The sequence below is a fragment of the Schistocerca nitens genome, chromosome 8, assembly GCF_023898315.1.
Source record: "Schistocerca nitens isolate TAMUIC-IGC-003100 chromosome 8, iqSchNite1.1, whole genome shotgun sequence".
In the NCBI taxonomy this organism is placed as follows: Eukaryota; Metazoa; Arthropoda; class Insecta; order Orthoptera; family Acrididae; genus Schistocerca; species Schistocerca nitens.
The window spans coordinates 98,341,892-98,359,458 of record NC_064621.1 but is presented as its reverse complement, the minus strand read 5'-3'; the positions used below and the strand labels follow the sequence as shown (position 1 = coordinate 98,359,458).

Genomic DNA, 17,567 nt, shown 5'->3' with positions numbered 1-17,567 from the left:
TTTTCTAGCAGCTGATTTTGATTCACCCACACTTCATCCAGGTAATACACTGTTGAACTACCTTTGCTTACTTTGTGGATCTTTCCAAGGAATGTGGCTCATGTTGCAGCTATGTCGATTCATTCCATTAAAAACTTTCACCCATCGTTACTTTTAACATATTTGAAACCAATGGCTTTTAAAATTGTTTGCATTGATGAAGCACTTCCTTTGAAGCCAGTTTTGTCATTCATAATTTTAACAAGTTTTTGTGAAGTCGGATATTCACCATTTGTATACATTTCAAAGATGGAGCGCCTTAATTCATCCTTGTCAAAATCGTCCATTTGTGTTACAGGTTCCTTGTGATTTCGACGCTTTCCAGGGCGACACGAAAGCAACTTCTCCTGATGTTTCTATAGCTCTGACACTTTTATTTATCATTCACTGTACAGTTCTCTTGCCTATACCACACACTTCTGCAGTTCTTTCTTGTGCCTTCAAAATGTCAACGATGGGAGCCTCACTTTCAGATTAACGTTTGAAGAAGCTGTAAGCATGGTAAATTATCCCTGTTGCCTGTTTGTTAAGCACTTCACGTTTATTGCCATCACTTGACACATTTATTTGGAAATTGCACTAACACATTTAAAGATATACGTTCACAGCTATAAGGCAACAAGAAAATAACCCGATAATTGAATCAATAATATGCTCGCTTTGTGAATTAAATTGCATTGTTGTGAAGTATGACAATAGTGCACCTAGCAGGAAAGAGATTCTTGTACCCAACAGCTAGCTACTGAATATTGGGCCACATTCCTATGTGAGGTGCACTTTAGCTGAACAGGGAGCTGTGCCCAAATTTCTGCAAAAATAAGTTACACAGCATGCTGCATTCACAGAAACAATGACATTTTAAACAGAGATGCATGAAATGTAACCCTTTAATTATGTAGATGATTGAGCTGATCATTTCAAACTGTATATTAAATAGGACCAAAAAAAGCAGGCAGATTTCACCTCACTGAAAGTGTGTTATCATACAAAATGAAAGTACATAAAGATGGGAAATACCAGTATTATATAATGTTGCTTTAACCTTGAATTTAATTCTACGCGAAATAGGTTGTTATAATGCAATATTTCACATGCTCTTTTAACACGGCTCACATTGGATGGCTGAATTACTGAATAAACTGATCATAGTGTGCAAAAATACTGACAACAGTCTGTTCTATATTTGATCAGATTTAGAGAGATTTGCTGCACACAATTATTTACAACTGCTTGTGAATAAATGCAGTCAGTTTGCTCATATGAAGAAACACTGCCTGGAGACATGAATGATCCCATATTATTCTCTCTCTGGAGGTAATATTAGGATACATCGTGAGACAGGTACAGAATATAGTTCCATAGTCTAGAAGCAAATTACATTTCAAAATTAAATTTATTCATCAATCTCTATAGAATACTTTCATTAGTTATAATCTCAGATGTCTTCTTTTTGTCACACTTCTATTTTTTTAATTTCTGCTCCGAGAAATTTAACAAACAGGACTGTTTCATCACCATCACCATCACCATCAACATCTTCCTGGAGTGCCTTTGCTATCAGCTGAACTGCAGATCCATATTCTTCACTTTGCTTTCTTTTCTTAGTTGTTGAGGACCTAGGTGTGGATGTCTGAATATCTAGTGACTCGTGAACTGTCTGTGAGGATGCTGGATTATTCACTATAAATATACAGTTACTGTAGACATCCGCAACATTGTTTGTTGCAAGATCCACCTTCAGCTTGCAAGATGCTGGAGCTGAATCACCATCCTTCGATGTGCCAACATCGTCCACCTGAAGAAGAAAAGGATGTTTTACACAAAACACCCAGGTTGATTTTAGTGAAAACTGTATAGAAACTATTCACTTAAAATTGCAATGAACAGAAATAAAATGTTATGACAGTTAACTACCGTTAGTTTGAGCTGGCTGTCTGACTAGCCTCAACTGTAGTTTCTTCTGCATTTAGTCATTAAATTACAACAGCACAAGCAATAATTCGAAAATAGGCATTAGCATATATTTATGCTCTCTGAATTGTCCAAAAAAAAAAAAAAAATTGAAGTGAAATGTGGTTGGAAACAAGGACTTTACATAAACATTAGTTCACTGTAATAGTAGTAGTAGTAGTAGTAGTAGTAGTAGCAGCAGCAGGAGTAGTAGTGCTTATGAACTGGCTGCAGATGCATATCACAAATATTGCTCTTCTAGTTGCAAAAATTGTTATACAGATGTACCAAGTTTTCCTTGAGAAGACAAAGACTGTTTCAACATCGTGAACAAGCACAATCTATGCAGATGCACATCACAGTTGGTTGGGTAAAACTACGAAGCATGTTTTTCAAGTAAGGTCTGTTTTGTTGTAGACACTAGTAGTTCGCATGCATATGGCAACAAGCACGTGCATCGTGTACCGGCATGCCACGGGAACAACTGTGCTCAGTTTCAGCTCTGTAGCTAACCTGTACAGTTCTGTTCTGTGCTTTCAAAATGTTTAAGACTATCAACTCACCTGCTGCGTGTGAGGTTCACTCAATGATACAGTTTTTGTCAGCAAGGAACCTATCTGCTGGAGAAATTCATCGACAGATTTGCGAAGTGTATGGGATACTGTTATGAGTGAAAGCAAAGTGCATAAGTTGGTACGAGAATTCAAAGATGGCAGTGACAATGTCCATGATGAGGACAGCTCCGGTTGCCCTTCTTTGATTACAGATGATTTGGTGGCTTTAGTTGAAGCAAGGATTCGTGAGAAAAAGCATCTCACAATAACAGGTCTCTCAAACGAATTTCCTGACGTGTCAAGATCAGTGCTTTACAACATTGTTTATGAACACCTAAAGCTTAGGAAACTGTGCTCCTGTTGGGTCCCGAAACTCCTAACAGACGACCACAAAAACCAAAGATCTGAGTGTGTGATGAAGTTCTTGACTCATTATCATGAATAAGGTGACGGCTTCTTAAGTCAGATCTAACTGGAGACGAAACATGGGTTTCGCATATATCATGCCTGAAGCAAAGCAACAGAGCATGGAATGGACACACACACACACACACACACACACACACACACACACGCGCCCGTAAAGGTGAAGGCCAAACAGACTTCATCTTAGTGCAAAATCATGGTGTCAGTGTTTTGGGACAGGCATGGTGTTTTGTTGGTTGACTTCATGCAATGAGGAACCGCTATAAATGCAGAAGCACACTGCCAAACCCTGAGAAAGCTACGCAGTGCAATTCAAAACAAAAGACACGACATGCTGACGAAGGAAATTGTCCTCCTCCATGACAATGCAAGACCTCACACTGCAGGTCAGACCCACGATTTATTGGACAGTTCTGCTGGGAAGTTTTGGCTGGGAAATTTTAGACTACCCAACCTACAGTCCTGATCTTGCGCCGAGCGATTACCATCTCTTCCTATACCTCAAACAACACCTCAATGGCAACTGTTACAATGACGACGACGACGACATGAAAACAACAGTGAACTCTTGGTTATCGGAGTAGGCGGCAAGTTTTTATGAAGAAGGGTTTTTAAAATTGGTTGAGAGGTATGATACGTTTCAACAAACTTGGCAACTATGTCGAAAAATAGAGTGAATTATGTATTTTCTGAAAATAAATTTACTTTTTTGAAATAACCTTTTGTTGTGTACTTATCTTCAAACAGACCTTACTTAAAAAACACGTCTTGTATTTCAATAGTTTGTATTTCCATCCATACCTTAGGACTTACAGGTGTAAGACACACAGCTTGAGCTGTATCCATACAAAATTTTAATGATATATTTAATGAAAAGCAATGGATGTGTGTAGATGTAATAACTGAATACATCTTTATAGTTTCGCACACCTTACACTGTTTGTTGATACTCTTTGAAATAAAATTGAAAAATTCGGTCGATTTTTGGGGAGGGGGGGAGGGGGGGGGTACACAAGGCAGGATTTGAACACGGTACCTCCAGTGCGGTAGCTGTGAACCTTTATCGATGTGCTACGCTGGCTTGCTCGAAATATATGTAACATTACGGATGTACAAATAGTGCAAATGAACTTCAAAATCGATTTTCTGAAAAATCAAGGCCTGTTGCTGAACAACCAGATAGCCAGGTACTCAGGGCAAGTGCCTCTGCAACATATTTGAAGCACAACAAAATCCATGGTTTGCAGTATGGAGGGTCCCCTTGTCAGCCACATGAGGGAGGTACCGGAAAGCAACACTGTGCTTTTAACCTAATCTGGAATCTCGAGTTAGTAGTGACAAACTTATGGTAGTATCACAAAACCGAGTAATTTCATGTACTACGAAGTGATCTTCTATCACACACCTGGTGTGCTGCGATACAGTTGTGGCTCCCACTGCATGGGATTGCACTTCTTCACAGGACTACTCTTGATTACTGTTGAGCCCAGAAAATACATTTTAATCTGTAATACAGATACAGTATGATGGAAGAAAGAAGTAACATGATACATACTAAGAACTGGCCACCCAGCCAGAAAAAGGGAGTGAATCAGTGACCGAATGCCATTGCTTCCGTCACCCACTGCCGCGATACCATCCTCGCCATGTAGCCGGCAACTGACGCAGCTCGCGCCGCCAGCCTGGAATGATTGCCAAGAACTATGAATTTGATGCCCACTCAGCACCTGCTGAATGTAGCCACTAAAGACTCTTTTTTAAGGTATTCAAGAGAAATATAACAAATGGTTCCAACCTGACCATGACTAGATTTGCTCCTGCTCCTGCACACATCTGGGATAAAATTGTCAGAAGGGTTTCCCTGACATGTTTATTTCTGATCCCATACCATCCAGTGGAGTTGACACTACCCAGCACTGCTGAAGCTGTGTTACACTCGTGTGCTGTATCGCTATGATAAGTGCCATGGCATAGCATAACTATGCTCCACAGCAACACCTTGCTTAGTGTTGACACCTGCAAATAGATTTTAAATCAGTTTGCAAACATAGTCCACTGGAACAGAAACTAAAATTGTGCATGCATGGATTTAGAGATTAATCAAATTCACTGCCATATGGTGCACTACATGGAATTTACCACCTCATACCTGGTGTGAAGTGCTGCTGGTCCTGTTGCCATGACATGGCACTATTAAGCTCCACAGTCACACTGACAGGCCCTGCAAATAAATTTTAAATCAGGATGCAGACAAAGTACACTGGAATAAAAAAGCAGCAGTGTACGCACATGAAGTGAAAGATAAATCACACGAAAAGGAGTGTACTTTAAGGAATTTAGCCATCACATACCAGGTAATCTGTGTTGTTGCAGGTCTTTCTGCCATAATTCAGTACCATCTTCCACCACAGTAATTCCATCAGTGTTGTTGGGTCCTGAAAATAATTTCAAGTTGGAGTTCAGATAATACAGATAGGTACTGAACTGACATTGTACATATATATTGGCATAGACCTACTTGATACAAAGCTGAGAGCATGAACATTTTATGTATTTTAATATTACCACCCACTACTTGTAAATTAGTGGTACAAACCCACATCCTGAAGTGTTCTGAACACTCTGCTGTCCAGCGATACCACTATGGTGTCGAGCGTGAAATAGCAGTCAACGGCCGGCGACACCACAGTGGTGCCGTGTGTATAGTATCATCCAGTGGCAGATGACTTCACAGTGGTGTCGTGACCATAGTTCACGCAGTGGCTGGCGACAGCAGTTTAGTATCTTTTGCATTCTGTTGATGTTTTGTTTAAGTAACAATAAGTTACACACGTCAACAAGTTTTCTGTTTTTATAAGTAGTTGTGCCCTTTCATCATGGCAGATGAAAGAGACGATACAATTATTTACGATGAATGCGCGGACATTCTGTCTGATGTTCTGGACAACTTGGTTGACTGAGAAGAAGACAATGGACATTAAAAAAATGAAAGTGAAGCAGAATCGTTGGAAGACAGTGAAATATGTCCAAGAGGAATTCAGTGAACACTGCGGTTGCCAACTGATTTGGATGAATCAGACAAAGAAGACAGTGCACAGTGGTCAGACTTTGATTAACCGAGGACCAATAATAAATTTGAAAGCTTTCTGGGTCCAAACATATTTTTTAAAGATACACGGAGCATTGAGGATATCGCAGAATTATAAATTGGGAATGATCTATATGAATATATTAACAATGAAACCAACAAGTACTAAAGTCAAAATTGTAATAGAAGGAAACTGGATTAAAAAAAAAAGAGCCAAATTTGTCAATGTTGTGGGACCCAAACTTTGGGCTTGTAATACTTATGAGAAGCGTAAAAAAAAAAAACAACGATTCAGACAAATATTACCATTTTTACATTTTTCTGACAACAACAATAAACCGGATAATGCCGACCAGCTATTCAAAGTGCAATTCATAATTGATTATTTTTACAAAAACTTTAAAGAAACATTTAATCTATGTAAAAAAATCTCATTTGATGAAGGAATGATACTTTGGCATTGACAGTTAAAGTTTACAATCCGTGGAAAATTATGAAATATGGCATACTCATTCAGATGCTGTGTGATTTGAGTATGAGATACATTTCCTCATTCAAGATATATTCCAGTGCTGGACCGCCTTTAGCAAAAACAGTGATGGAACTAAAATGGCTCTGAGCACTATGGAACTTAACACCTAAGGTCATCAGTCCCCTAGAACTTAGAACTACTTAAACCTAACTCTCCTAAGCACATCACACACATCCATGCCCGAGGCAGGATTCGAACCTGCGACCATAGTGGTTGCACGGTTCCAGACTGAAGCACCTAGAACAACTCGGCCACACCGGCCGCAGTGATGGAACTACTTACACCTTCTTAAGGAAAGCATCACCAACTGTCCATGGATAATTATTGTAACAGTGTAGAACTTGCAGAGAAGTTACTTGAAAAGAAAATTCGAGTTTGTGGAACAATACAGAAAAATAGAGGATTTATGGAAAAATTAAAGTGCACAAAAGTCAATGTGTTTGAAGCTTGTCATCAATGGAAAGGTGACAAGCAGCTGGCGACAAGCCAAATAATCTTAATTAACACTGCCGGCGCCAAGTGAATAAATTTGTATGAGACAAGCGGATGGCGAAGTGATGACACCAAATGGGTTTCTTCTGCCATAGGTAGGTCATGTGACAATTTTGTTTCCTTTGTAGATAATAGCCTTATCTGTGGAACAAGATCTCTCTTGTGGCTCCTTTCTGGGCCAGTGAAAGAACTACTATTCTGAGCTCAAAAGACATCTACATATCCCTTCAGTGATGTTACCATTATTTTCACCAGCTGAACTGCACTACCATTCAAGCAACAGCTTCCGTGATAATTAAATATTCTTTTTATTATCTGACAAACCTTCACTTGTGCTGAAACTATCATTTCCAGTTACTTGATCCGAGCTCACATCTCTCTCAATAATTATGTGATCTTTTTGCAACTTTGTGACAATACATTTTCTCGAAAGCAATCTTGTACACCTTTTTGTGCTCTCTTAAGTGAGATAATAATAAAAGATTTCCTGAACCATTTTCGTATGGACAATTTGAAACAAAGACTGCTGAAAAAATAGACACATAAAGAAAATGTGTAGTTCAGCTTTTTATGTCTCTGGAAGTAATTGTGGGATGAACTTGAGACATAGCATGTAATAATTTACCAACATAAGGTGTTAGAATTTAAAATGTTATTCTCCTACCACTTTCCAATACTTTACAAGTTGAGGGCAAAGATGATGATTTTGCCAAAAATGGCTATTTTTAACCCACTTTTACAAAAAAAAAAAAAGTCTTCTGCAAACTCTTTTAAACCATTTTCATTAGAAAGCCCATGTTCTAAACCACCTAAAAACTATATTTGGTTTTGCAATGTGAGCATACACGGCCATAAAAACTGATAAGGTGGAGGTGCATTGAAAATGGGCCCTTATTCCGCAGGTACCCAAATCTGACGTCTTTTATTATGTTCAACGTTTCTTTAATACTCTCTGTTGAAGACAATATCAAAACTCCTGGTGACTAGGAAATGAATGTGAGTCAGAAAAACTGCAAATAAGTAGTCTCATTTTTTTAGACATCTCTACAGCACTCAGCTCTACAAAATTCTTTTTATAAAAAATGAAGTGGAATAAGGAATCCAACGAAAAGAACAGTTATTTCTTTTTTGTGGCTCAAATAATTTGAGGCAATCACATTTGAAAAGTTTAATTTTTTGGGTTCTGTCTTATCAATATTTCTTCCAAAACACTCCCATTTCCGCATGACATTCTGCAGCAAATTAATGAAATCTGTCAAAAATTCATGTAGCTTGAAGTAAACATAGGCTTAGGATCCTAAAAGGAACCTCTTCTAGCTTTGGGTTTTGACAGACACTTATTAAGTATCATTAGTCTGGGCTCCCATGTAAAGAAACCCTTATCACAGTTGGGAACTTGTGGTAAAGAAACCCACACATGGCTACTGCTGCATAGGTATTGCGCATGGCCCCTATGGCAACAGCGAATCAGGTTTCATCATTTTAAAAGCAGCAGTGGTTAAGCCACCATGGACCACAGCAACATTCATACAATTTTTCACAAATGTTCCACAAACTGCAAACTACGCTAACATAAAATATGCTATACCTTAAACCAGAATTAAACTAGCACATCAAGAGCATTACATAATAAAAAGCAGCACTTCACCAAAATTCACACAATGTTACAATGGTGTGAAACCTGAAGGCTATTTATATGATGTGTGCTGCAGCTGTTATGCAACAATTTTACTACTGTGATCTCCACTGCCTTGGGAATGCACAGTTAAATTGTGAAGTTTATAGCCAGTTTGATATTGTAGTTACTGCAGAAAAATCACAAACATGTCATGAGCAGTGACAAAAGACATCCCTTTTTTGAAGTTTTTCGAGATATTCAGACTTTATTTCAGTTTCTAGTCTTCAGGACTCCTGATATTACATTCCCCAGAGAGTACTAAACTATTGTACAAAATAATTAAAGATGTCAGATTTGAGTACCACCGGAATATAGATCTGTTTTCAAAGCACATCCACACTGTTTCATTTTTTAGGATCTTGCATGATCACATTGTTGTTTAAATCATCATCCTTCTAATGAAAATGCAAAAGACTTTTTATGAAAGTGAGCCAAAAATAACCATTTTTGCTAACATCTTAATTTGGTAAGTTTTTGTCTGAGGTTCATCCCGTAATTATTTCCAGAGGTATAAGAAGCTCAACTTCACATTTTCTTTATCAATTTTTTCAGGCAACTTTGCTTCAAATTATCCATATAAGAATTGATCAGGAAATATTTTTTATTATGTAACTTAAGAAAGTGTAGGGAGTTGTCCAAAATGGCCTAGTTTAGTTTCTTTCAAGAAAATACCACCAGAGATATTATGCCTCAAAGTTGCCGAAAACTCACATGTGCACTGTTGACAGCTGCACTATGGGGTCAAACAAATCCCTGGAAGCATTGAACTAGTGATCATGAACCTTTACCAATGTTTATTGGAAACATGTTTGAATGCTCACAAAAAATATCAGCAGAATCCATGATGGTCATGTGGGAACTCCTCCCAAAATTAGACCACTTGGCACGGAATGGCCCAGAAGTATAAGTCTAACGTTGAAAAGAATGGCCCTTACACGAGACACTGTTAAAATCCTAGTAGTTAACTGCCAAAACACTCACAGTCAAGTGCCAGGGTTTGAAGCGCTCCTGAAAAGCAGTCAATACTAGATACAGAAAGCTAGCTGAAACCTGAAGTTGATAACAGTAAGATTTTTGTCCAAAATTTTTCAGTGTATATCTAAAAGACGGACCAACAGGAAATAGAGGTGGTGTATTTGTCGCAGTAGACAAGAAACTCAAATTCACCGAGTTAGAAATTGATGCTACACGTGAGATTGTTTGGGCAAGACTCAGTATCAGGAGTGAACATAAAACAGTATTGGACCCAATCACTCACAAGATTCACCTCCTGATGTAACTGAAAAATTTAGAGAAAACCTCAGTTCACTTGTACATAAGTTCCCCAATTATACAGTAATCATCAGTGAAGACTTTAATCATCCAATAATAAATTGGTAAAATTACAGTCTTGTTAGTAGTGAGCATGACATGACTTTCTGTGAAAAACTACTATATGTCTTCTCAGAAAACTAACTAGAACATATAGTTCAGAGCCCCACTCATGATGGACCTCAGTATATATTAGATCTAATGGCAATAAATAGGCCTGACCCCTTTGAGGATGTAGATGTCAGACGTGGTTGGGGCAGAAATGATCACCAATATACAAAGATGTACAACGTTCAGTAAACTAGAGAAAAAGGCAGTAATGTCATATCTCAGCGAAGAACTTTCAACACAGGACAGGATCATGTAAAGGAATTATGGCTCACATTTAAAAAAATCATTGACTATACACTGAATGGATATGTACACTGTAGAACAATTCTTAACGTGAGGGTCCATCCACAGTCTACAGTCATGGCAAAGAAACTTCTAACGAAACAGAATACTGCATAACAGGTGGGGAAAAAAGCATAGGGCTACAGATACAGACATGCTGAATGAAACACATATGGCTGCCAAGAGAGCAGTGTGTGAAGCCTTCAATGATAACTACAGCAGAATGTTGTCAAATGATCTTTTACAAAGCCCAAAGAACTTCTGGTTGTCTGTGAAGTCTGTTAGTGGCATCAAATTTAGTGTCTGCACAGTCGCAAATGTGGCAGGAACTGAAATTGAGAGTAGCAAAGCAAAAACTGATATGCTTAACCTCATTATCAAATATTCCTTTACACAGGAAATCCCAGGAGAACTGGCCTAAATTAATTCCCGTAATACTGAGAAGACGAGAACTTTATGTTAGTGTCAGCAGCTGAAATCATTAAAACTGAATGAAACTCTAGGACACAATGGAATCCCTGTCAGATTCCATACTGAACCTGTAGCTGAGTTAGCCCCTTTTATAACTACAATCTACTGTGGAGCCCTCAAACAAAAAATTGTGGGCAATAGTTAGTAGAAATCACAGATCATACCTGTTTACGAGAAGGGCAGCAGAAGTGATCCACAAAACTATTGTCCCGTATGCCTAATACTGATGGGTTGTAGAATCTTAGAACATATTCTGAGCTCAAACAAGATGTGGTATTTGAACAGAATGACCTCCTTCATGCCAAACAGCATGGATTCCAAAACCATGGAGCATGTGAAATCCAACTCACATTTTTCTCACATGACATACTGAAAGCTTTGGATCAAGTGTGGGTGGATCATTTCCAATACATAAGGACCTGAAAAATTCACATTTTGTGATAAATGTAAATATAGATGTGAATTCTACCTCAAGATGCAAAAATGTGAATTTATCTAAAAGATGCTATTTTATAGCGAAATGTATTCAGATGAACTAATTTATCAGAGATAACTTTAAACAGCCTAATTTTCTGCATACAGATATTAAAATGTAACAAGTTTTTGGTTATTGGTATTGTGCACTGCCTGGTGAAGTCCGGTTTGAAAAAGTAAAGTGCATAAGAATGTGTTTGCAAAACAAAAAGAGTGCATAAATGCAATGACACATCTGTGCACTCAATGCTCTGGTGCCATGCCAACTGTGAGCAGTGGAATGGTCTGTGTAAAACACTTGCCACATAATGCAGTGTAGTACTAAGCTGTGAGATCTAGCACCTTAGAACAAAGAAACGAGTATGTTTGCTCGCTGACTACAGTTAAAAAATTGACATAATGTGAATAGATTTAATGTTGCAGTTTTAGGGAGCAGATGTTTTGAACTGTGATTGCATTGAATAGCTGTAGAGGTTGCGTCTGAACTACCTCGTTTACGACACTGCAGACTTCGGCAAGTAATTGCACAATAACTGTTATCAGATGTCTTTTGTTGTGTGTTGCTTGTTGTTCATTTTGTATTTTGAAATAAGTGGAGAGACTAATGCTGATCCATTATGGAGTTCGAGTATGAACCTCACAATACCAGCAGGAATCAGTGGTCCTGGTGACCACGTGTCAGTTATGCTCCTGCAGAAACACAGAATATGAGTGTAGGCTGTTGCTCTGCCACTGCTTATTTCCCTATACCACTTCTTTTCCCTCTGGGGGTCATAACTGCAATTTGTTTAGCCTCACAGGTGGCTGCCAGTTTATAGTGCCCGAACTTGGCACTGTAACAATTAAAAAACAAATCTGTTCAAAGTACAAGGGCGTTCAAAAAGTTTTGCACAGCTGTCTCTAATTTTTTTTTATTTTGTGCAGGAGGAGAATGAAATTCTTTGTGAACATACTTGGAACATTTAGCTATAAGTTGGTATTTAATAGTATTTTCTTTTATTTACAGGTGAGCCATAATGGACCTTGAAGTAGATGTCAGGTTGCGGGAACGGTCAGTGATGGAGTTCCTCTTTAAGACCGGCAATGACTCTGCCACATCGATTCACAGGAAGTTGCTCCCTGTTTATGTGGAGGACACAGTGGATCGCAGCAGTATCCAGCGGTGGGTGCAGTGGTTTAAAGAAGGTGATTTCTCTCTACTGGACAATCCATGATGCGGTAGACCATCGACGTCAGTCAGTGATGTGAATAAGAAGGCCATTGATCAAATCATCCAAAATAACATGTGTGACGACAGCTTGCTGAAATGACTCGTTTGTCATTGGGTAGTGTGGTGTCACTGGCACAGTCACTAGGGTACAGAAAAATCTGTGCAGCTCATCAGACTACACCATGACACTGCCAAACCCATTCACCCCTTATGACACAGGAGAAAATTGTTCTTCATCCTCCCTACAGTCCGGACTTGGTTCCGTCTGATTTTTACCTCTCTGGTCGTCTGAAGGCCCACCTGCGCAGTAAAACATTTGACGGTGAGAAAGACTGTATTTCCTGTGTAAAGTGATGATGTAAAAATAAATCCCCAGAATTTTACCGAAGTGCATTTACATCATGGAAAGAACGTTGGGCCAGATGCGTCATAGCTGATGGAGGCTACACTGAATAAGCTCAATGTATAGCTCAATGTTCCAAGTATGTTCACAAAAAATTTCGTTCTCCTCCTGCAAAAAATGAAAAAATTAGAGACAACTGTGCAAAACTTTTTGAATGCCCTTTGTATTTCGACTGCACCAAAATTCTTCCCGATATGCAAATAGTTATTTTTCATTCTACTTCTAAGCTAAATACCTTGTCGGTTCTATCCGTAGCATTGTCAAGTGTTGGTTGTATGGTGATGAATGCCCACAAAAGGACAAAATTAATATTCTGCAGATTTTTGTAATTACCGAATTGGGTGGGAAAACAATATTGAGATTAGATTAGATTAGTACTTGTTCCACAGATCATGAATAGGACACTTCATAATGATGTGGAACGAGTCAGGTTAATAAAAGGTGTCTATACAAGATATTACATTACACAAAATATTACATGACAATTTTTTTTTTTTTTTTTTTTTTTTTGGTTGAGGGGTGGGGAAATTACCCAATAACTATATCCAAAAATTTATCTAGTGAGCAGGAGTCGCCACTCAGAAATTCTTTTAATTTCCTTTTAAATGCTATATGGCTATCTGTCAGACTTTCGATGCTATTAGGTAAGTGACCAAAGACTTTTGTGGCAGCATAATTTACCCCCTTCTGAGCCAAAGTTAGATTTCACCTTGAGTAGTGAAAATATGGCTACAGTAAAACACCTTAAACCAGAAAAGCATTCAATTCACCAGTCACAAAATGCTGCTGCTTCTCAATAGATACAGTCATTAGTTCAAAGCTTAAAGAGAGACAAAAAAGGAAAACAAGCAACACTCATTTCAGAAAATAACATACTGAATTTTTTGCAAAAGCAAACATTTCAGTCAAAAACCTCCCTAATGAACAGAAATTTATTTCAAACCATTACAACTTTGTCTTCAGGCATGTAGTGTGATAACCTTCTAAATTTCTATGTCTAATCATTTACAAAGAAAGAAATGTGAATTTTGCTAAAAATAAATGCTACATTTTCAGCCCTATACAAATATAAAGAGCTGGAATCGTCTGGAGAAGATAAATTTTGAAGGTGGAAATGGAAGGTGCTACACATTCCAAATTCATCAAACCCTTTGGCACTAAGTTTGTTGTTGATAGTTCAACATGATGCTATGTTTTCTATTTGTCAGGTCAATTTATGTCCAAGGATTAAGTAAGCAGAAAACTGAAATTGACAGGAAGTAGTGAAATCAATGGTAAATGTCTTGCAGCGATGAAAGTCCTTTATTAGGAAGTAATAGGAAGTCAATTGTGTGTCCACTCATGTCGGCCATGATCACAGTTTAGTAATCTGCAGCTGATGGAACAAAAGCGGGAGAGTACAGTGGTTGACTTGCTGTCTGAATCCCGTTTTGTGCTGTTCTTGACAAAATTCATGGAATAGGATGGGTTACAAGTTTGGAGAAAGGTGATCCCACAAAGTCCTAGGGCTGGCATAGATTTGCAGGCTTCAATCAGACAGATATCCAAGTGATAGGATGAGTGACAAAGCTTGGTTAGAAGAAATTAAGTAAAGTGACAATCTGTGTGTATTGTGTAGATAAAAAATCTACTTATTGAGTGGTGGCAGAAGAAGGAAAAAAAAATCTATTTAATGCAAAGCTTTCAGAGCCAGTGGCTCCTCCTTCCAGCAGAAGGGTTAAAGGAAAGGAAGAGGGGTGAAGGGAAATGAACTGTAGAGGTGTGAGAAAATGGGTAGAATTCAGAAAAGTCACCCAGAACTCTGGGTCAGGGGACACAAACCGGACAGGGTGAGAAAGAAAGATTTTCTTTTTCTGTTTGACCAGTTTTTACAATTCTGTCTCTTTCACAACGTTCCCTATAGATTTTTTTCTTTTCCAATAATTTTTTGTATCATATAGACCACTTTTGTGGTGAGAAACTCTCACCCACTCATTTCCTCTTGTTAACCACTGTCTGTTTTTGCTTGCTTTTCTTCCATTTTTCTATCTTTTTCCACTCTCTGCTTCTTTTTGCCACTCCCACCATTTGTACCACTCCAAACTGTCCTCACTACATCTCTTCTTTTTGAAAGAGTCTTTCCTTCTCATTCTGTCTGGGAAGTATCCCCTGACCCAAGGTTCTGGATGACTTTCCCTAAAACTATTTAGTTCCTTTCCCTTCACCACTCTTCTTCCCTTTCCATCCTTCTGCTGGGAGGAAGAGCCACTGGCTCTGAAAGCTTGCATTAAATAGATTTTTTTTTCTCCTTCTGCCACCACTCGAAAGATGATGAGACTTACCAAACAAAAGCGCTGGCAGGTCGATAGACACACAAACAAACACAAACATACATGCAAAATTCTAGCTTTCGCAACCAACGGTTGCTTCTTCAGGAAAGAGGGAAGGAGAGGGAAAGACGTAAGGAAGTGGGTTTTAAGGGAGAGGGTAAGGAGTCATTCCAATCCCGGGAGCGGAAAGACTTACCTTGGGGGGAAAAAAGGACAGGTATACACTCGCACACACACACACACACACACACACACACACACACACATATCCATCCGCACATACACAGACACAAGCAGACATTTGTAAAGGCAAAGAGTTTGGGCAGAGATGTCAGTCGAGGCGGAAGTACAGAGGCAAAGATGTTGTTGAAAGACAGGTGAGGTATGAGTGGCGGCAACTTGAAATTAGCGGAGGTTGAGGCCTGGCGGATAACGAGAAGAGAGGATGTACTGAAGGGCAAGTTCCCATCTCCGGAGTTCTGACAGGTTGGTGTTAGAGGGAAGTATCCAGATAACCCGGACGGTGTAACACTGTGCCAAGATGTGCTGGCCGTGCACCAAGGCATGTTTAGCCACAGGGTGATCCTCATTACCAACAAACACTGTCTGCCTGTGTCCATTCATGCGAATGGACAGTTTGTTGCTGGTCATTCCCACATATAAAGCTTCACAGTGTAGGCAGGTCAGTTGGTAAATCACGTGGGTGCTTTCACACGTGGCTCTGCCTTTGATCGTGTACACCTTCCGGGTTACAGGACTGGAGTAGGTGGTGGTGGGAGGGTGCATGGCACAGGTTTTACACCGGGGGCGGTTACAAGGGTAGGAGCCAGAGGGTAGGGAAGGTGGTTTGGGGATTTCATAGGGATGAACTAAGGGGTTACGAAGGTTAGGTGGACGGTGGAAAGACACTCTTGGTGGAGTGGGGAGGATTTCATGAAGGATGGATCTCATTTCAGGGCAGGATTTGAGGAAGTCGTATCCCTGCTGGAGAGCCACATTCAGAGTCTGATCCAGTCCCGGAAAGTATCCTGTCATAAGTGGGGCACTTTTGTGGTTCTTCTGTGGGAGGTTCTGGGTTTTAGGGGATGAGGAAGTGGCTCTGGTTATTTGCTTCTGTACGGCGCGCACACACACACACACGCATATCCATCTGCACAAATACAGACACAGGCAGACATATCCGCCTGTGTCTATATGTGCAGGTGTGTGTGTGTGTGTGTGTGTGTGTGTGTGTGTGTGTGTGTGTGAGCGCGCGCGCGCTAGCGATTGTATACTTGTCCTTTTTTCCCCCTAATGTAAGTCTTTTCACTCCCGAGATTGGAATGACTCCTTACCTTCTCCCTTAAAACCCACATTCTTTCGTCTTTCTCTCTCCTTCCATCTTTCCTGATGAAGCAACCATGGGTTGCGAAAGCTTGAATATTTGTGTGTGTGTGTTTATGTGTTTTTTATTTTATTGTGGCTATCAACATGCCAGTGCTTTCTCGTTTGGTAAGATATATGTGTGTGTGTGTGTGTGTGTGTGTGTGTGTGTGTGTGTGTGTGTGTGTGTGTGTGTGTGTTCTCCTGTTGCCACTTGGTGAGTAAATTTTTTATTGATTTTCATTGTTAAATCTGTGTGTATTGTATTATAAGCCACCAGAAACAAACAGTGAATTGTATCCAAAATTGAGTAGTGTTTGTGTTAGTTGTGATGAGCAGTGTGGACGGAAAATTGTTAGTAAAATATGGAAGTGACTGTATTTGTGTTGATGGGACGCATGGTCGAAACAGGTATGATTCTGAAGTTACCACGTTGCTATGATTGGATGATGCGTGGTAAGTATTTCTATATGTACTTGCCCCATTTCTAACCAGATGGTTAAATACATTTTTCAGCTATGTAAAATCAGAGGGTGGAAAAATTTGACCCAATGTGCTCTACATCTACACCCATACTCAAGCAAAACCACTCTGAAGTGCATGCCACATGGTATGTCCCATTGCATCAGTTATTGGGGTTTCTTCCCACTCATTTCACATATTGAGTGCAGGAAGACTGATTAAATGCCTCCTGCATGCTGTAATTAATCTAATCTTGTTCCCACAATTCTTATCTGATCAATAAGTAGGAGAATGTAGTGTATTCTGAGAGTTATCATTTAAATTTCATTCTTGAAACATTTTAAGTAGGCTTTCTCAGGATAATTTACCTCTATCTTCAAGAGTCTGCAGTTCAGTTTCTTCACCATCTCTGT

General features: G+C 39.2%; 1 protein-coding gene across 6 annotated transcripts in view; it reads right to left on the bottom strand.

Annotated features, from left to right (window-relative positions):
- Window positions 1–1,124: 1,124 nt before the first annotated feature.
- LOC126199103 (uncharacterized) overlaps window positions 1,125–17,567 on the bottom strand; it is a 116,568-nt gene continuing 100,125 nt past the window's right edge. For 2 of the 6 annotated variants that reach the window (XM_049935853.1, XM_049935858.1), the window contains exons 9-13: window positions 5,321–5,404; window positions 5,119–5,190; window positions 4,525–4,985; window positions 4,375–4,446; window positions 1,125–1,834 (exon numbers count right to left, since the gene is read on the bottom strand). In XM_049935853.1, coding sequence (XP_049791810.1) covers window positions 4,921–4,985; window positions 5,119–5,190; window positions 5,321–5,404 — 221 coding nt within the window. In that variant the 3' untranslated portion in view covers window positions 1,125–1,834; window positions 4,375–4,446; window positions 4,525–4,920. The remainder of the gene's footprint in view (window positions 1,835–4,374; window positions 4,447–4,524; window positions 4,986–5,118; window positions 5,191–5,320; window positions 5,405–17,567) is intronic. The other 4 variants (XM_049935855.1, XM_049935856.1, XM_049935854.1 and 1 more) reach the window with 4 other exon arrangements.